At 37.7% G+C, this 21,863-nt stretch overlaps 1 protein-coding gene across 2 annotated transcripts in view; it reads left to right on the top strand.

The window, feature by feature from the left end:
- LOC136866144 (UDP-glycosyltransferase UGT5) overlaps positions 1 to 15,513 on the top strand; it is a 165,672-nt gene extending 150,159 nt beyond the window's left edge. For both annotated transcript variants that reach the window (XM_068226636.1, XM_068226635.1), the window contains exon 7: positions 13,619 to 15,513. In XM_068226636.1, coding sequence (XP_068082737.1) covers positions 13,619 to 13,907 — 289 coding nt within the window. In that variant the 3' untranslated portion in view covers positions 13,908 to 15,513. The remainder of the gene's footprint in view (positions 1 to 13,618) is intronic.
- Positions 15,514 to 21,863: the final 6,350 nt, after the last annotated feature.

Raw genomic sequence — 21,863 nt, forward strand, 5'->3', positions numbered from 1 at the left:
ACGCAAGTAGCACGGTTTAATTTTTGCATGGAAGATTTAGGCAAAATTTGATTTCACTTCAGGAATATCTAGTTCAAAATGTTGTAATAAGCAAACATAAGCTAAATATAAGCCAGCGCTGACTTAAAGAATTAATTCACATATGAGAATCTTTGTTTTTGAGATATTAATTGGAAGTTCATGAACATATTTAGGTACTTTACCATTTCTTTCGCGATTTTATTAATTTGATAAATACGCATCTTAATTATTTTTATAATTCAGTGAGTTATTATTCGTAGTATTAGATTATAGTCATACTTAGCATGTAAGATATTTTCTGAGCGGATTTGCGTTGGAAGTCGTTGATCGAAGTTTGTATTTGCGGACTTTGCGATTTGGTGATGACATACGAATTTCAGAACTGCATTTGGAACTAGTATCTTTCTCTGAACTTACGTAAAATTGAACTTATAGAAAAATTAAACATTTTTCTTAAAATATGGATACCCTGAGACGAAATATGACTAGCTGGAGAAATAACTGTAGTTTACCTTAACCCGTAGGGTGCAACTTCCTTTCACACCCCCCGTTAAGTGAATTTTCCGAAAAAAATACTTGTTTATTAGTTAAGGATTTTCTAAATACCAATTATCACGATTGTAACATCTTCAATTTTTTACATGTTTCTTTACTTTTAAAGCAGATTCCAAATACAAATTTTCACATCTGCAACGTCTTTCATTTTTGAGATAATAGTATTTTCATACAAATAATTCAACTAATTTTTCAATTCCCCACCCCTTAAGTGGATTTCCAAAACCAAAAAATACATGTTTCTTTAGTTTTAATAGAGATTAAAAATGCCATTTTTCACTTCTGTAACATGTTAAGTTTTTGAGATTTACTTTAGACATGCTCATTTTAAAATTTCACCCTCTTTTTAGTTCCCCATTAAATGGAGTTTCCGAAAACAAATCACCTGTGTTACATTACTTTTGCAGGAGATTCCAAATACTAGTGATGTGCGCGAGTGATGCCTAGAATCGCGGTACTCGACTCTTACGAGTCCAAGCTCGGGCTCGTTTCGTTTGCGAAGACTCGATGACAGCATGACGTCACACGTTCGCTCTCTCGCCCGCTGTTGGATGGATGGAGCATATGTACAAGTGGTCGCCGAGGTTTTATGGGATTGCGATAGACCGGTACGATATAAATATTCTAAATGAGTGAGCAAAATAAATAATCTGAATTTTATGATGGCTTGCGAAAGATAATACTACAACTATATACGCTGAAAATATCCGTTCACGGCGTCTCTCACCCACTCCACTGAATAGCCCTATATTCTAATAATGATAGCATAGCTTATCTGGCCTTCAGCCCAACTTGGCAGGTTCGATATTGGTTTAGTCCGGTGGTATTTGAAGGTGCTCAGATACGTCAGCCTCATGTCGGTAGAATTCCTTGCACATGAAAGAACTCCTGGGTGACTAAATTCCTTCACCTCGGTATCTCCGAAAACCATAAAAATGTACGTAGTTGGACGTAAAACTCATAACATTATTATTATTATTATTATTATTATTATTATTATTATTATTATTATTATTATTATTATTATTATTATTATTATTATTATTATTTAAAATCACTGTCACGGTATCCGGCTCCATGGCTAAATTGTTAGAGTGTTGGTCTTTGGTCACAGGGGCCCGGGTTCGATTCCCGGTAGGGTCGGGAATTTTAACCATCATTTCATCCTCATCACGACGCGCAGGTCGCCTACGGGAGTCAAATCAAAAGACCTGCACCTAGCGAGCCGAACCCGACTTGGGATCTCCCTGCACTAAAAGCCGTACGCCATTTCATTTTTCTCACTGTCACGGTATGCCTACAATCGTCCGAGGGGACAGATGAATAGTTTATACTTGCATCTTACTTTCGGCAGATATAATGTAGGGTATTAAGATTACGCGTCCAGAATGTGATGTATGTACAGGAAGCAAATCATCAGACAGATCGTCATTCTGTTCTAGCTAAACAATGAACGCAATGAACAAAATACACCCTCCGTTTTGACGTTTATCATTGCAACACATGACTGTGCAAAGGAACAAAACCGAGTGTAGTCTTTAGAAGTTGAGCGAAGGTCGAAGAATAGCGGCGGGATGTAAGCAGTACTTTTTTGTTTGCACCGACACAGATGGGTCTTACGGCGACGATGGGATAGGAGAGGCCTAGGAAGTGGAAAGAAGCGGCTGTGGCCTTAATTATGGTACAGCCCCGTTATTTGCCTGGTGTGAAAATGGGAACTCACGGAAAGCCATCTTCAGGGCTGCCGACAGTGGGATTCGAACCCATTATCTCCCGGATGCAAGCTCACAGCCGCGCGCCCCTAACCGAACTGCGTGTTTCTGTGGTGATTTGTAGTGTAGTGTGTTGTGTGAATGTGAAGAGGAGAGTGTTGGGACGGACACAAATACCCAGTCCCCGACCCAGGAGAATTAATCAGAAGCGATTAAAATCCCCGAACCGGTCGGGAATCGAACCCGGGACCCTCTGATCCGAAGGCCAGTACTCTGACCATTCAACCAACGAGTTGGACAATAACAATAAGTGACACTACAGCACATATATGTTTCTGAACCCCCTACACATGTACCTTTGCAATAAATTCTCTGGCAGTAATATTGTCATTATTTCGCACAATATTATTGCACGTTTTCCTACAAGGACGTCGCGGGAATAATATTTCATAGCTATCATCAAATCCCTGGTGGCTACTTCCAGGCTGAATAATAATAATAATAATAATAATAATAATAATAATAATAATAGAACGCTGTCCTTATCGACATTAGAAAAGGTCTCCACCACAGTGTGAAAATTGTCCCCATCCCACGCTCATCTTCGGTCCTACGTGTCTATCTTTCAAGTTGACGGTTTGTTAGTAAGCCATAAATATGTTGTCTTTGATGATAATAATTATCATAACAATCAAATTATTGACGACCGATGACTCAATAAAACCAATCATCAGCAGCAAACATGCTGCAATCCACATCACAAAAATATTCTGTGGGTGACCCTGGATGCCGTGCAATCCAGTACAATAGATTATAGTCCTAAGACATGTCCACAGTGTTAGACTTTCCTAAATTGCTGACTTGATTTACAAATATTATATTATATAAAACTGCATTTAACTTGAAGAATCTGAATATCTGCATTAAAAATGGAAATTATGAAAATTAACATTCATTAAATAAAATACACACTTGTCGGACCTTGGACTCACACTTACTTGTTACCTGCTTACTTACACATACGTTATTTGAAGGGCGCCAGCTGCCACTCAGTGCAGCAATAATAGAATGAGACTCTTGACTATCTCTAGGGTGTGGGGTAATAAGCTTACTTTTGACAACATACCATATAAGTTCTGGGAAAAGGAGATTCGCGTTCGGTTTCCCCATTAATTTTGAGGTTAAGATATTTTACTGTAATTGAAATAAAACTATGAATTCGTTTGATAGAACAAAATATATTCTTTAAATAATATATAAAAAATAGTGAGTCTTGTTGCGATAAAACAGATGAGAATGTGAAATTATGACATTGCAACTGAAAGAAACTAGGCATGAATTTGAATTCTTCTTGACCGGACATTTAACAATTTATACGAAATATTTCCCTCACTGATTCACTTGACTGTACCTTCAACACTTTTAGTGTAATTACGACGTATTCCTTTGATCTGGTGTTTACTGTAGATGTGTCACGCCTAACTTGGTGATACATCCTAGTGACTGCTTCTTCTCCATATCATCTGACTTCTTTGTCAATATGGTATTACCTCTTGGCAGGTCCAGGTTTGCCCTCTCTGACTTCATGGTAAGCCCTTGCGTCCGTGTCTTCAACTAAGTGACGGACCAACCTTTTGGTCTCACTTTCTCAATGACCAATAATTAATGGCTCACTGAGTCTTCACCATCTCTCGTTCACACTTGTTGACTGACCAACTAAGGCCTCTTGATCTAGTAGACTTCTTCACTGTACTGCTTCCGTTTAAGTAATGACTGACGCTACAATATGCACCCACCTTTTATAGATGTTAGTTGACACAGCTACGTAATCTCCAGAAATAACAATGACATACTCCCACAACGCGGCAAATATTACATACAGTTGTGAAATCCCCCGGGGCGGCTGAGTCCGTGAGCGCATTGCTAAATAAATACGATGACGTAGCCATGGCGCGGCGATGACTTGGCAGAATCGCCACTAATCTTGCACAATGTCCCAACGTCACATCCAATCTCTGATATATACAACAATTCTCACTGTACAGGTATTGAGTGTTATTCTACACATACGTAAATATGCATACATATAAGTACAATCTTGCAAGCAACAGGCATTGCAAAATAGAATTGAATAAGACTGATAATTACAATAATAGTAATAATATCACAGATAAAATAATAATAATACTGACATAATAATAATAATAATAATAATAATAATAAAATACAGATAAGATAATAAAAATACAGATATCATCTTGTAACGGGATTTGAACCGTTACAACAGATAGCGACACTAGTATGCTTGGACTCGAGTCTGGAGTCGAGTATAACGATTCTGAGAGCACATTACTCGATTCTACTCGATTCCGTCGCTAGCCCATCACTACCAAATACCAATTTTTATGTCTAACATTTTACGTTTCTGAGATATACTGTAGATATAGTCTTTCTAAAAATTCACCCCATTTGTCACTCCTGTTTAACCCCCATTAACTGGATTTTCCAAAAACAAAAGATATGTGTTACTTTATTTTTAAAAGAGTTTCCAAGTACTCATTTTCAGTTCTGTAATATCTTCAGTTTCTGAGATATAAGTATCCTCATTAAAGGCATTCAATCCATTTTTCACCCTTTTTTACCCCTACTAGTGGGATTGTTGGAAAACAAAAAAATATGTGTTTCTTTATTTTTAAAGGAGATTCTAAATACCAATTTTTACATCTGTAAACTTTTAAAGTTTTGAGATATAGATACACTCATTTTAAAAATTCACCCCCCCCCTTTCACCCGTTTAGCAATGGAATATCCAAAAATCCTCCCTTAGTGAGCACCTACATTGTAATATAAAAGTATCCTCAAAATTTCATTTCTTTATGTCCAGTAGTTTTGGCTCGGCGATGATGAATCAGTCAGTCAGTCAGTCAGTCAGTCAGTCAGTCAGTCAGTCAGCCAGTCAGGACATGTTCTTTTATATACAGTATATATAGATTGCATGCATTGAAGCCTCTGTGGCTTAGGTGGCAGCACACTGACCTCTCACCGCTGGATTCCGTAGTTCAAATCCCGGTCACTCCATGTGATATCTGTGCTGCACAAAGCGGAGGTGGGTCAAGATTTTCTCCGTGTACCCCGTTTTTCCTGTCATCATTCATTCCAGCAACACTCTCCAATATCATTTCATTTCATCTGTCAGTCATTAATCATTGCCCCATAAGAGAGTGACAGGCTTCGGCAGCTGGCACAGTTCCTATCCTCGCCGCTAGATGGAGGCTTTATTCATCCCGTTCCTGACCTGGTCGAATGACTGGAAACAGGCTGTGGATTTTCATTGCATGCATTGAGGTCACGGCTTTTTATGTCAATAGCTCAAGGGTTTTATACTAATCCATACTTATTTATATGATATACTGTGTAGGATAGTTTGTATTTACCAAGTAAAAACTGTTTTTCCACTTTTTCTTGCAACCGGTTATGGAGGACACCCACAATTTTGCGAACATGTCTACTGACCAGTAGAGATTACTTCAACTGAAAAGATTTCAAACTGTCCCTACTTGAAGAGTGCAGTTACAACCCTACTCTTATAACTTTTAGATGTTTTCCATTTACTGGACTCCATGTCCCCGAGCACTTGTTGTACCGCTACCTGCTTTAACAGCTGAGTACAATTATTAATTTGACTGCACATTATGTCCCAGTAATAGAATGATTACTTTTACAATAATTAAACAAATATTAATATAATTATATCTAAAATCTTAACCCATTTACAATATTGAAATAAAATCATAAAACACAGAATATGAAGATATAAGATATACTAGCAAATGTACCCGTGCTTTGCTACGGTATTCTACATTGTATACAGATATCGACGTAAAGACTGTGCGTGCAATAAATGAGATTGTTTTAAAATTGCATGTCTCTTAGCCTTATCCGAGAAATAGCATGGGGAGGTCCCCGTATGTTGTTTCCAATGTAAAGTGAGGGTTGCGGAGTTGTGATGATAACGGCAGGCTCACTTGCCTACTGCCATTCACAATCGAGTTGGCAAGTTTACATTATAATTGCAGGCCCCATTTCCTACTGCTCGGTCACAATCGATTTGGAGAGTTTTAGTTACAACGGCAGACACATTTCCTACTTTCAGACAGATTACAGTTGAGGAGTTTTTATTATAATAGCAGGCAACTTCCCTACCACCAGTCAAAATTGAGTTGTGCAGTTATCATTATAATGACAGGCCCTTTTTACTGCTTCCAGCCAGCTTACTGCCAGTCACACAGAATTAGTGAGTTTCCATGAAAATAGCAGGCCACTATGCCTAATGCTAGTCAAATTTTAGATTGGAACATTTGTTTATAATGGCAGGCACCCTGGCCTACAGCCAAACACAATAGGGTAGGGGACTTTCGAACAAAACTGCATGATCCCTTGCCTTCTGCAAGACAAAACGAGAAGTGAATTATTCATTAAAATGGTAGGCCCTCATTACTAATGCCAGTTACACAGGAGTTGGAGAAGAACCCCATTCCTACTGTTAGCAGTCAAAGTTGGTGTAAGTAGTACTGATTACAATAGCAGACACACCCTTTCTCGATCGCTACAAATCGACATCAATGAATATATATAGATGGACATATGAAAGTACAGTATATGCATGTTTACAATATTGCAGAACTTCATTTACAGATTAACTCCTGCTAAATGGTACGTCATATTGACAAAGGATTGTACTGTAAGACGCAGTATTTAGCGATCTAAATGGCTGGTCCTATGATATTTTCTTGCATCACATCTATTCATGGGTCAGATTGAGTCAGAAATGTTGAATAGGTTGAAATTTGAGTAAGATTATCTTACATTGCATTACTTTTTGGATACTTATGTGACATAGCATTTGGCTCACATGTGGGTACTGGGTGGGCCAATGTTCGTGTAGAGTTTTATCATACTATCTTTCCTGTAAGTGATTGAAAGTATGAATTATATAGGTAAAGAGTCCAAATTTACTTAAAATCGAGAAATAGAGACGAATCTAACGTATAAACGATACAGATATGACAAAAAGTCATAAGACCAAGGTTGAAGATCACTCCTAATTCAACGAAGATTGTGCCATCCGTTATGTGATAGGACTTCCCGTTTATCCCATGAAATACCTCGAAATGAAGGTCTGCACCATCATTAAAATTACTTCCATATTCGATATTCTTTGGGGATAAAAAATGAAAAATTAAAGATCTGTGAAGTTTTTTGTTCGTTACAGGCTGAAACGTATAATTTTGCCAAATTTCAATTTTCTTGCTTGTCTGGCAGATTATGCTGCAATCTGGATTTTGGGTGAGGGGATAAAAATTATGACTTTCAGGAAATTAAACCAAAAAATATGCAGACGATCATTATTACCCCTGAAATGGGTATCTGTATGAAAATTTCACCAAAATAGTCAATGTACAGGCACACACAGTCGTGACGATTTTATTTATATAGATAGATAAGGAATCTGCTCCACATACAACACATTTTGGCTACGTCCGCTGGACTTAACCTGCAAAACCAACCGTTCATGATATCTCACTTATTAATCCTCCTGTCGAAAAATTCACATGAGAACAAAAGTTTTAGAAATGGATTTCCATTAAGGATTGTAGATTTTTATTAATTTCGGATATGCATATTTTGAGGAAGTGCAAAATCATGGTGCCGGTTTTGGATAAACCCCCAGTAAATTTAGGTATTCAGAAATAATATTGGCCCTAAAACCTACACAAGGACAGCTGGATTCTAAATATCAAGTTTGGTAGAAATATATTAAGTAGTTTTCAAGTTATAAAAATCATACAATCAAACCGACAAACAGACACCAAAGTTAAGAAATATGCAGGTGGTCATTATTATAACTGAAACGGATAACTGTACAGAAATTCCGCCAAAATAGCCAATGCGATTATATTTATATAGATGACAGATAAGCATGGGCACGTTTGAAAGTGCAAACCTTCATTTCGAGATTTACTGCTCCTAAACGGTACATCATACCAACAAACAGTTTGCACCCTCAGATGTCCCTTTTATCGCTCTACATGTTTGGTGTTAAAACATTTTCTCGTATCTCACATATTTATGAGTTTGATTGAGTTACGATATTTGAATGGGGTGAAATTTGGGTACATTTTCATCATTTTACATTATTTTTCACATACTTATGTGGAAGCTAGAATCATGAAATTGGGTTCGCATAGAGCCATTGGTCGTGTGAATGTGCGTGCCAAATTCGATGACTCTACCTTTCCTATAAGTGTGTCAAACTAAGTAATACACGTGTAAAAAGCACAAAATTTACGAACCATTGAAATATACAGCCAAATCTACCCTATAAGGGAGAGAGAGAGAGAGACGACAAAATATCACAGGACCAAAGTTGTAGATCACTCGAAATTGAACGGAGATCGTGCCATCCGTTTTGTGATAGGACTTACCGTTTAGCTGCGAAATACCTCGAAACAAAGGTCTGCACCGTCACTAAAATGCCTACATTTCGATATTATTCGGCATAAAAAGTGAAATATTTAAAGATCGTGGAAGTTTTCCATAGGTTACCGGCTAAAACGTATAAATTTCCTTAATTTCAATTTTTCATCTCGTGTGGCAGATTGTAAGGCAATCTTGATTTTGGGCGAGAGGGGGGGATGTAATTTAGGACTTCCAGGAAACTATAGCTTAAAAATATGCAGTTTTGATGTGTCATTTGGTTTCAATTTTCGATGTGTTATCGGACTTCATCAATGTTTTATACTTGAATACTTGTTTTCTTTATTATTAGGTGTATGTGAACATATGTTTTCCAATTGGATCGTGGCTGAAGATGACCCAATGTATATGGGGTTGAAACTAGTACCAATTATATAGGACAGCATATTAAGCTAATGGTAATGAATAGGTGGATCCTTCTCTACCCTTTGATAATCAGTAACCTGAATTGGAGGCTTTATTACAGGACAACCTTGCATGACCAACTAAGGAAGAGATTTCACTCTGAGAACTTAGGACAGTTGACTTCGAACAAGAGGAGACCCACTCATGAGCTGAAAGTGGCAGAAATTGTGTTGGTTGGTACCGCTAATATGAAGAGGCCAGAACGGCTGCTTGCTATTGTTGAAGAACTCATCTCAGCGAAGGATGGAAATTCTCGGGTCCTAAGACCGCTTACCCCCACTGGTGGAATTGTCAGACTTCTGCAGCAAATCTACCCATTAGAGCTTCACTTGTCTGATCCTGAACAAGCTGCCAACAAAAAGGACTTGGTTTGTGGACCAACAGTGATGCCAACATCCCCAAAGATGTCAGGTCACTTAGTCAAGCTGCCGAAGAAACTCATTTTGTGTAAAAGTTTGTCTAATGTACAGAATTTAGGTTAGGGAGCATGAAAATTTCCCTTTTAAGATTTTTTTGTGTAATATTCAACATTTTGAAAATTAGGTGGGAGGATGTCATGTCAAGTTATTGTTAGAGGGCCAGTGTTATAGCATCATAGTAATTGTAACACCATTGATAGATGATAATGAAATTAATCAGTAACTTTTAGTCTAGGAGAAGCAGAAGTGAGGCAAGTCTTTGCTTATGTTGGATAATAACAATACTACTAATGAAACTAATTGGGTTACCAAAACTTCTGGTGTATTATGTCTCATTAAATAAAACTGATGTGGCAGTTTTTTAGTCTATCCCTCACTTTTTTATCAAGAAGTAAGCAGTATAATTTGAAATCATTTCAACATTCTGGATACACTCTTTTATCAGAAACTAGCTGATATACCCGTCCTTCGCTACGGGATTCTCAGAAAGACTGTCTTTGTGGTTTTCCTAACATACTTAGGCCATTACAAAAACATCAGTAGGAATGTTGGGATTAAAAGCAATGTTATCATATAAAATACTCGATCAAATGAAAAACCGCACATATTCTCACTTTAGCGAACAGTACTACGATACCGATCTAACAGTCCAAATTTCCAGTGCTGAAATGACTAGGCTGCAGACAGCCGTGAACACTCCTCTGCCATTGTTCCATTAAATATACACACTGCTCCTTCCAATAACTGCCTCAGGGTAGGGACTCAATAGCTCGAATGCTATGATGAACCAGTTTGTTACGTACCCGTAGTATCAGAAAATGTATGAACCTTTTTTGCTAATTGCTTTACGTCGCACCGACACAGATAGGTCTTATGACGACGATGGGACAGGGAAGGGCTAGGAGTTGGAAGGAAGCGGCCGTGGCCTTAATTAAGGTACAGCCCCACCATTTGCCTGGTGTGAAAATGGGAAACCATGGAAAACCATTTTCAGGGCTGCCGACAGTGGGGTTCGAACCTACTATCTCCCGAATACAATGTATGAACCAGAGGAATGGCGTGCTTAAGATGAAAGTTATCTAACTCCCCAGCTACTTCCCGCCAATATTCAGGCAGGCTATTATACTCTGTACGACCGGACGAGTTGGCCGTGTGGTTAGGGGCGCACAGCTGTGACTTTGCATCCGGGAGGTAGTGGGTTTGAAAACTACAAAAACAGCCCTGAACGTGGTTTTCCGTGGTCTCCTATTTTCACACCAGGCAAATGCTGGGGCTGTACCGTAATTAACTCCAGGGCCGCTTCCTTTCCACTCCTAGCCCTTTCCTATCCCATCGTCACCATAGTACCTGCAGTATCTGTGTTGGTGTGACGTAAAGATAATTTTAAAAAATACTCGGTATACAGCAGTAATCCCATCTATCGGACATGAATGTCAACAGAACACACAAAGCACATAATAACAAACCATGGTCAATGTAATGTTATTGTTGTTCAATGTTATGAGCTTTCTGTATTGTAGGCCTTCACATTTAGTTTTCTTTCGACTCTGTGATATTAAGGCGTTTTACGAAATTATTTATAGCGTAGAATGTAGGCCTAGTTCCTTATTCCCCGACTTTAAGTAATGATTTTCATTCAATTCTGTTTACCCATTTTCTCGTGACTTGGTGCTGATATGGACTTAGCAACAAAAAATCCAAATTCATGAATATCTATGTTATCACAGCCGGAACGGTAAAAAATTTATAAGACATAAATGATTGGAATTTTAATACTATACAACTTTAGTCATGTAGTATTTGTCGATAGGACCACTAATAACACAAATATTTGAGAATTAAATTTCAAGCCTTCCTCTAAACTACCATTCCATTCAGCGTGAATACAATTATTTATGACCTAGATTGTAGCGGCTTATGTCCTAACTTTTCATACCGATTTTCATTAAGATAGGACAACTAATAACATAAACATTTGAGAATTTAAGTTTAGGCCTTCCCCTAAACTACCATTTCACTTAGCGTGAATAGAATTGTTTATACCCTAGATAGCGACTTATTCCCCGACTTTGCATACCAACTTTTATTAAGATAGGACGACTAATAACGTGAATATTTGAAAATTAAAATTTGAGGCCTTCCCCTAAACTACCATTTCTATCAGTGTGAAAAAAAATTATTTATTGCTTAGATTGTAGCGACTTATTCCCCGACTTCGCATACCAATTTTCATTAAGTTCCCTTTAGCCGTTTTCTAGTGATACTTATACAGACAGACAGACAGACAGACAGACAGACAGACAGACAGACAGACAGACAGACAGACAGACAGACAGACAGACAGACAGACATTCCGGAAAAGTAAAGAGTGCATTTTCTTGTTACTGTGGACATGACCGGTACAGAAATACCATTCTTTTTAAATTCTGAGCTATGTACAGACAAAACTCTTATTTTATATATATAGATGTAATTTACTTCTACATAAACAAAGCAAATGCTATATTGTGCTAGGGAGGAGGGGTATGACTTAGAAGTGGACAGTTTTATGAAAGTGGCTGTCTCAGTATATGATCAGTGTTTACAGTAACTTATTTAAAGAAATTGATTGTGTCCCTTTCAGAATTTAAGTGCTTTGAATGTAAGATTTTAAGATGCAAGGTGCATGTAAACAATGTTTAGAAGTGTGTTGAGTTTCAAATGAAAAAGATTTTGAGATTAATGACTTAAAGTGCTGTGATCAACTATGTAATGTAAACCAATTTCTTAAACAGAAAGGTCCAAGCCTCAATGAAATGTCAACCAGTGAGAAACGGATAAGATAATTCAGTGATACCATTCTTAAAATCTGCCATTTTAAACTATACCTGCACATAAAATGAATGAAGAGAGAAATTTTTAATTGATTTCAGCTAAATGGACACATGAGAGAAATAGATTATAGGTGTAGGCCCTATATACATATATATATTGGAAAGGTATAGTTTTCGTAAAATACAGTTTCAAAGACTTAACTTAAATTGCTACATATTTTGAAAAAATCAGTAACTCTCTGAAATATAAATGATATTTTTCAGTGGATAACCAATAGGCATGAATAAGAATGTCAGTGAGGCAATGCATCATGCAGTTTTATGAAAGAAACTAGTCACTGGGAATATAAATTCTGACATGATACTGTATATGCTTTTGGGCTTATGCCGAGTCAAGAAAATAAGGTGAAAGCCTTTCTCGTGGACAGTCGAGATTTTCTTCTGATGACACAGAGCACAGTTCTCTGTGAAACATAAAGAATTTCACCTTATTTTCTTGACACGGCATAAGCCCAAATGTCTATACAGTATCATGTCTATAAATGCGGGCCATGAAAGCGTCAATGGCAACAATATAAATTCTGTTCAAAATAAGTATCATGTCTGAATACCGTGAATGAATTAATTTGAGTTAACTAGCCTTTATAAAAGTAGTGTTAAAAATTGTTCTATTCATACCAGGCAGAGTACTCAGAAGGAAGATGTCCCTGTGAAACATAAAGAATTTCTCTTTTTTCTTTCTTTGACATGGCAAAATCCCAAAAGATTATAATGTCTATCATTATTATTATTATTATTATTATTATTATTATTATTATTATTATTATTATTCATGCTATTTATGATATGGTGAAATATATCAAACAGGAGGATCATTATTTATTTATTAAACGGCACCTATCTTGGATTGTGTTCGAACTGAAAGGGTCACAGTTCTTGTTTTATTCTATTAGTTTCCAATTTCATTTATTAAATAACATTTTCCCACTAAAATATGACTTTGATTAATTTTTCACTGTAAGTTTTTCATGTCTTTTCTGCAGAATGTTACCCACTACTTCCTAATATCTGCATCTTTGAAGACTGATTATGGCACTAAGATTTCTTGTTCATAAGTACACAAAACATGGATTAAAATTAAATTACTATTCCACAGGTATCGCAATAAAATGCAGCAAGTATCTGCCGTGTACAGAGAGGAGGTACCAGTCTCCTTGGACAGAGCCATCTGGTGGATTGAATACGTGCTTCGACACAAAGGTGCCCCTCATTTGAGGAGTGCAGCATTGGATCTTTACTTGTATCAGTACTTATTATTAGACGTTATCGCTGCCATACTTCTTGCTTTGACAGTTGTTTTTATTATTGCTTATTATATTCTAAAACTGTTGTTCTCTTATGTAAGTCAAAGTAAGCTAGTATCATTTGTAAAGAAGAATCAGTGACACTGAAACTTAAAACTTGTCCAATACGAGAAGGGTTTTGATATTTGTGCACTGTGATCGCTCCGTCAGCTGTTATTTATCCTCACATTTCCATGTAATTTAGTTGCCTTTCTGGTCGCAATAGAAGTGTATATTGTGTAATCTGTGCCCCTATTTTCCTATTATTATCTCTTATTGTTTTTAAGTATTTAAGTATTATTATTCCTGTTTATTTGTGTGTTATAAGTATTACGCTAGTGTTTTAATCAGTTCAGTTTAATTTTTTGGTTATAATGTCAAGTATGGTTATTTTTTCATTATTTATATTTGATAGGAGGTCTCTGAATTTCAGTTCATTCTTTTTAGAGGTGACCAGGTTTTGAAGTTGGTGGTGGTGATGGTGGTGTGGTGGTGGAGGTGATTATTTTAAGAGGAAGTACATCTAGATCACCATCCTCTATATACTAACTTTAACCTGAGAGAAAAAAATAGAAGGGTCGCCAGCCTACACTCCCAAGTTAAGAGCCCCTGGAGCCACTTTTAGTCGCCACTTACTACAGGCAGGGGATATCATGGATATCATGGTAAAAACCACCCCCCGCCCACAGGGAGAGTTTAGAAGTAGATTAATATCTATGATTATTTACTCCTGTCATTCCACGCATACTAAGCCTACATGTATTGCAGCTTGTCATTACAATGCTTGCATGTAGTTTAGGAATGTTATGATATCGTAATGCCTTTCTTGAGGGTCTGTTTTCTTTACCAGATGGAATTTTCCAGCTAATAATACACACCCTCCTATACAGTATTTGTATTATATAGCAATATCATTACAGTACGGTTAATAATAGCTATAAATATGCCGGGATATGTCCGAGTACTTCAGCTCGCCAGGTGCAGGTCTTTTGATTTGACGCCTGTAGGTGGCCCGCGCATCGTGGTGAGGATGAAATGATGATGAAGACGACACATACACCTAGTCCCCGTGCCAGAGGAATTAAATAATTTTGGTTAAAATTCCCAACCCTGCAGGGAATCGAACCTGGGACCCCTGTGACCAAAGGCCAGCATGCTAACCATTTAACCATGGAGCAGGACATAATAGCTACGAATGCATGCTATTGGTTGGTCGAACATTTGAATTTCTTAGCTTAGGATATATAAGGAGTGCAGACAGAGTTTCATTATGAAAACTGACGAAGAAATACCAATTTGGAGACTCGAAACGCAATGTGCCATTATTCTCGCAGTAGTTCTCTTCACGGTTGCACCTGTTAAAACCTGCTTCTTATTGGACAAGCCGTAGTATTTATAAATATCATATTATACTTTCAGACTGATGTATGAAAACTACTTTCAAAAGAGATCTTGAGCTTTTAAGAGATCAGCTGCTGTTCCTTTTAGTGCTTTAGATGGACAAAACATGGCTTGATGTTATCTAGAGTAGTGAAACTCCCAAATTGTGTAAATATTGCAACTTAAATAGTTTAGTTAATTTTATAACTGTTCACTCTGCTTTTTATCATATCATTAGAGACAATTTTCCTATTTTCCTGTAAAAGTATTTTTTGTAGATTAAACAAACTCTTTATTTGTAAGAAAACATGTTTCAATAAATGGATTAATTTTATACCTGTGTGTCCCACCATTTACCTATGCTGGAATATACAACAATCTGTAAGGTTTATGCATGCTGCCATAGGGTGACATTTTGTATAGGCCTACACTAATTTTTCAAGAATGGACCTTAAATCAAATTAAGTATTGTACATAGGCTGATCAACAGAGACTGGGGCAGATATTTTCCTGTAGCTTCCGTGATAGTTTCCTAACTGTAACATAAATATTTGAAAAAGAGTGGGTTTTATGTATAATGTCTGTAAGCAGCAGCACTCTCGTATCGGTAGGTTGGTAAAAAAAAAAAAAAAAAAAGTTATGCTCTACTGTGTAGACACTACGTGCACTTCGCATACCAGACAATGGAGGTGAAGTGAGGGGACCAGTACAGCGCAATCAAATTCTGTTTTTGTTTAAATCATACAGCCACTGAAACTTACGAAAACCTGAAGCAAGCGTATGGTAAAGATGCAGTACCTCATGCAACAGTGTTTAGCTGGTTCAAGGACTTCAAAGAAGGCCGACTTGTCTGTGTTAAGCAAGGTGGGCCTGGTGTTTCGGCTTCTGCTCTGACTGAAGTCAATATCATCACAGCTGCTGTGATTGTCCGTGAGGATCGGAGGATAACATTACGTATCCTCAGTGAAGTCTTGAGAATTTCATATGGCAGTGTCTTTACGATTATGCACGATCATCTCCATTTGACCGCAGTATGTGCCTATCGGGTGCCACGTCTGTTGACTCCCGAACAAAAGGCTGTGTGAATGGAGACAAGTGGTGAGGTGCTGCGTCTCTTTGCTGGTGGAGGGGATGCGTTCTTGAAATCGCTTATCACCGGTGATGAGTCATGGTTGCATCATTATGATTCTGACGGAAAACAAGCCAGCACAGTGTGGAAATCACCAGGTTATCCAACACCGAAAACGGCAAAAGTTGTTCCATCTGCATGGAAAGTGATGTTGATCACATTTTTTGACTGTAATGGATTGATTTACCAGCATGCAGTTACCTCTCACACTACTGTTACAGCAGCATACAACATGTCGGTATTGGCTACACTGAGGAAGCACATTGCAAAGAAACGACCCAAGCTTTCTCGAACTGGGTGGCGACTTCACCATGACAATGCATGGCCTCACGTCGCAAATCAAGTCAGCAGTTTCTGGCTCGATTCAACATTACTTGTAGGATTCTAACAAGATATAGTAGATATCCTGGATTCAGGAGGTCAATTGGACTGTATCACGATTGATCTATCTAAGACATTTCATAGATTAGGTCATGGGAGACTACTGGCAAAAATGAGTGCAATTGAACTTGACAAAAGTGACTGAATGGGTGGCTATGTTTCTAGAAAATAGAACTCAGAGAATTAGACTAGGTGAAGATTTATAATAATTAAGAGGGAAAATCCTCAAGGCAGTATTATTAGACCTTTATGTTTTCTTAAGTAAATCAATGATATGTGTAAAGAAGTGGAATAAGGGGTAAGGCTTTTTGCAGATGATGTTATTCCGTACACACTAATAAGTTACAAGATAGTGAGCAACTGCAACATGACCTCGATAATGTTGTGAGAAGGACAGTAGGCAATGGTATGATGAAAAACGGGGTTTAAAGTCAGATTATGAGTTTCACAAATAGGAAAAGTTCTCTCAGTTTTAATTACTGCGTTGATGGGGTGAAAGTTCCTTTTCGGGTCTTAATATACGGAAAGATCTTCATTTGCGTAATCACATAAATATGATTGTAAATAAAGGGTGCAGATCTCTGCATACGGTTATGAAGGTATTTAGGAGTTGTAGTAAGGATGTAAAGGAGAGGGCATATAAGTCTCTGGTAAGACCCCAACTAGAATATGGTTCCAGTGTATCGGACACTCACCACGATTACTTGATTCAAGAATTGGAAAAAATCCAAAGAAAAGCAGCTCGATTTGTTCTGGGTGATTTCCGACAAAAGAGTAGCATTACAAAAATATTACAAAGTTTGGACTGGGAAGACTTTGGAGAAAGGAGATGAGCTGGTCGACTAAGTGGTATGTTCCCAGCTGTCAGTTGAAAGATGGTGTGGAATGACATCAGTAGACGAATAAATTTGAGTGGTGTCTTTAAAAGTAGGAAAGATCACAATATGAAGATAAAGTTGGATTTCAAGAGGAGATATTGAGGCATAGTTTATTGGAAGGGGAGTTAGGGATTTGAATAACTTACCAGGAGAGATGTTCAATCAATTTCCAATTTCTTTGAAATCATTTAAGAAAAGGCTAGGAAAACAACAGATAGGGAATCTGCCACCAGGGCGACTGCCCTAAATGCAGATCAGTAGTGACTGATTGATAATCTGTGTACCGCATCCACCTTATAGCCCCGATCTTGCACCCTGTGAGTTTTTTTATTCCCATCACTAAAGGCAAAGCTTAGGGGCATTTGATTTGAGAAGTCTGAAGCAGTGCCCAAGAAAATTGAGGCGATTCTCAAGTACCTGGCAAAGAATGGTCTGCAGCATGTGTTCAAGGACTGGCAAAGACGCTATAAAAAGTGCATTGAAGTAGGAGGGGACTGCTTTGGAAAAGATCATTCAAACATTGAAATGGAGTAATAAATATCTGTGAAAAAAAATCAGTATCAGTCTTTGTTGATTAGCCCTAGTATTTGTGTCCAGATATTCCTTTTACCTATGCTACTTTCACTCCTACAATTAGGTGAATATTTAATAATATTATTTGTTTTATGTCCCACAAGCAGCTTTTATGATTATGGAAGACGCCAGGTTGCCGAAATTATGTATTGTAGGAATGTTTTTACAGTACTTGCCAGTACTTGAGTACCTTCAATTACTGCTGAACGAAGCTGGGATCGAACACATAAACCCAACGTTCTACTGTCTGAGCAGCTCACACCAGTTAGATGACATTTTTTATTGGTTAGCATGGAATTCATTCTCCACATTCTGTTACTTCCTTATTTCAGTTTATCCTACCAAATCATCAATAAAATATGTTATACACCCACTGTCAAAAATCGAGGTCCACTCAGCCTACATGATTACAAGATGGTGAGATGGCGGACTGATCTAGAAAGCCAATAATAGCGGCCGAGAGGATTCGTCGCGCTGACCACGTGTCGCTTCGCAATCTGCAGATCTTCAGGTGGAGCAGCGGTCACTTGGTAGGTCATCAGGGCTACTGCAGCATGGGGTTTGATTTGGTTTGTCCACTGCCAAAACATAAAAACAAGAAGTTGAGAACCTAGAAGGAGTGATGGAAATGAAAATTATGAAACTGTACATGTGAATGTATTGCGATGATTAAATGTCAGATTAAACAGGAAACGGAGATATTAGTGTGGGAATACTGCTGGTCCCACGTCGATAGGAAGTGGCATACCCTTAGCTTTGGAGAGGCCTGCATAGCCTAATACGAAAGAAGGCTGAGTTCACAGAATTTGTCTTGGGTCATAACATTTCGTAGCTAGTTCTTTATAAGTTTCAGTTTCGAAAATGTCCACCTCTATGGCTAAATGGTTAGCATACTGGCCTTTGGTCCAGGGGGTCCCGGGTTCGATTTCCGGCCGGGTTAATTACAATTGGTTAATTCCAATAAATCGGGGGCTGGTTGTGTGTGCCGTCTTCAACATTAGAATCATCATAGGCAGGCTAGGGCCCCATACTGACAGGCGCGCAGGTTGCCTTATTGCGTCAATTCGAAAGACCTTCACCAGGCCTTTTGGAAGCCACACACCATTTTATGAGTCGTATAGTTCCAAAAAGGGCCTTCTCCGAAATTTATGATTTTTTTGAGTTAGTGATACTAGCTTGCATGAAAATCAGCATGGATTATGTTGCAAAATGCACCCATTTCAACGTAATTGCTTAATAAAAATCGGAGTTAGTTGCAAAAAGTCCCTTATCCGATATTCTGTTTGTTCCAAAAAGGTCCTTATCCAGTTTGTTCCAAATGGTCCTTTTCCCTGATTAAGGCAACTGGGAAGTGTGAAAGGATCAAAAAATGCATTTTTGGTTTTTTATTTTATTAAATTCTCCTAAGTTTTCTGAACAAAATGATATGCATTTTAATTTTTTTTGTGCATATTTAGATGTTAAAAAATATTTAAAAGGACTGCTCATCTCTGTAAGTTGAGTCATGCCACGCCCCTTTGCACTCCGATCTTCATTTCTCCTTCCCCTGTGGTGATAAAATTTTCTAGTAAATTTTCTTGAATTTGTTTTTATGTTAGCTAGTCTGCTGTAGTCTGGGTATGCGCTGCCATGTCTCCTTTTGTTTTGTGTTGTGTTTGAATGAGTAAACAAGTTGGTCCATTTGAAGTTATAAAAGTTATTTTGTTGCACGTTGGTTTCATCTTCACACTATAAGTGGTGTTATAAAACAGTGATAATGCCTAGAGTCGGTAGTGTGTACAAAAAATGTAAATTCCAAGGGAATAAATACACTAAAGTAAACAATTGCGAACCTCTAGTTGATTCTAACCTGCAAGAACAAAGTAGTCAAAGTGATAATGTAGGCCTAAATATTTCAAGCTGTTTGAGTAGGAAATTGACATATTTGGGTGAACAAATTGTTGACAGTGATTCTGTAAATAGTTTTGGTAAGGGTAATATTATTGTTAATGTACAGTTATTATCAGAATTCATTAGCAATAACACCTATTGTAAATACTGTAAATGTGAAGACTCTTTGTTTATTACTGAAGATACTAGTGTTAGGAAAGGACTTTCTTCTAAACTGGTAATTATTGTCATAATTGTAACATAAATAAATCAACTAGGACTTCAGGAAAAACTTCAGATAGATATTATAATATAAATTTAAGAATGGTGTATGGCATGTGCTGCATAGGCAAAGAGCAGAAATCTGCCTAGAGCCTCTGTGCAGTGTTAGACTTACCCCCTCCACCTAATAAATTTAGTAATTACTATGGGATTAAAAAAACATCTGCATGAAGTGAGAAATGAAACAGTGAGAACTGCAGCAACAGAAGCTATCCAAGAAAACAATGGTGATAGTGACATTACTGTGGGATTAGATGGGACATGACAGATGAGAGGCCACACCTCCTCTCATGGAGAAGTTGCTGTCACATCTAGTGACACAGGTAAGGTATTGGACTTAGAAATTCTCACAAAGTACTGCAGAGCGTGCAGGTTAAACATCAAGGACAACAAATGTGTAAAGAACTCTGAAGGCTCCAGTGGGGGGTATGGAAACAGCTGATGCTAAAGAACTCTTCCTTCGATCAGTTGATGAGAGAGGAGTGCGGTATGTGAATTACCTAGGAGATGGGGATTCTAAAGGATAGTCAGTGATGCACAGCCTTATGGCCCTAATATAAGTATAGGGAAACTTGAATGTGTAGGGCATGTGCAGAAAAGAATGGGTGCCAGACTTGGGAGACTAAAAAAAAGACTTGAAGGGTAAAGTGTTGCATGACAAAAAGAAACAAATAGGGGGTGCTGGTATGTTAACTGATTCAGAAATAGACTTGGTTTGGATTCCATGTAAACCTGAAGAACCTTAGGCTATGATCATGATATTTATAGTGATGCGTAACTACAAGCTTCCTTTGCTTGCATTTGTTAAGAAACGCTTTAAATGAAAATATTCTTTATGAACAATATTCATCCATGAAGTAATAATTCAGTCAATGAATAATAATACGGTCGCACAGTTAGTCAGTCAAGCAGTTGATTTAGGCATCAACCACAGATATATTAGTCAGAGGCGTAGCCGAGGGGGGATTTTCTGAGGGGTCAGAACCCCCGCCCCCCTGTGGAATTTGTATAAAAAGAAACAGAAACTGACAATAAACAAGTGCAATTCGACTCAAATGGTCGGCTCTTTTGAATATTCATAGAGAAAAAATTGTAAAACCAACAGATCTCTTGAATCTATTTTCTAAGAAGCCTTGAAAGTTGAATTTTCGATTGTAATCTGAACATACCATCCGCCGTAAAGCTGTTTACTTTGATCATATTGTTCTTGTTTTGTATTTAAAGTAAGATTTTGTAATATACCGGTACTGAAATCTGAATATCAACATAATTTACTTGTATCAGTGTTCTAATGACTCTCGCGCCTGCCAGCACCACACACGCACAAGCACCTTCATTAAGTTCTATCATCAATTTGTAACCATAACCTCCAACCCCGCCCCCCGCTCGGTCGATCCTGGTTACACTACTCATTAGGGCTGACTTCGTTTCTGATGGTAGAAAATGGAACAAGAATGAAAAATGATGAATGAAGATTTCTCTTGTAGACATTTAAATAAGAAAGATGAAGACAAATACAGTACTCTGGCAGCCTAAGAGCTTTGGAAGAAAAATGTGGCAATGAGA

Source organism: Anabrus simplex, chromosome 3 (genome assembly GCF_040414725.1).
Source record: "Anabrus simplex isolate iqAnaSimp1 chromosome 3, ASM4041472v1, whole genome shotgun sequence".
In the NCBI taxonomy this organism is placed as follows: Eukaryota; Metazoa; Arthropoda; class Insecta; order Orthoptera; family Tettigoniidae; genus Anabrus; species Anabrus simplex.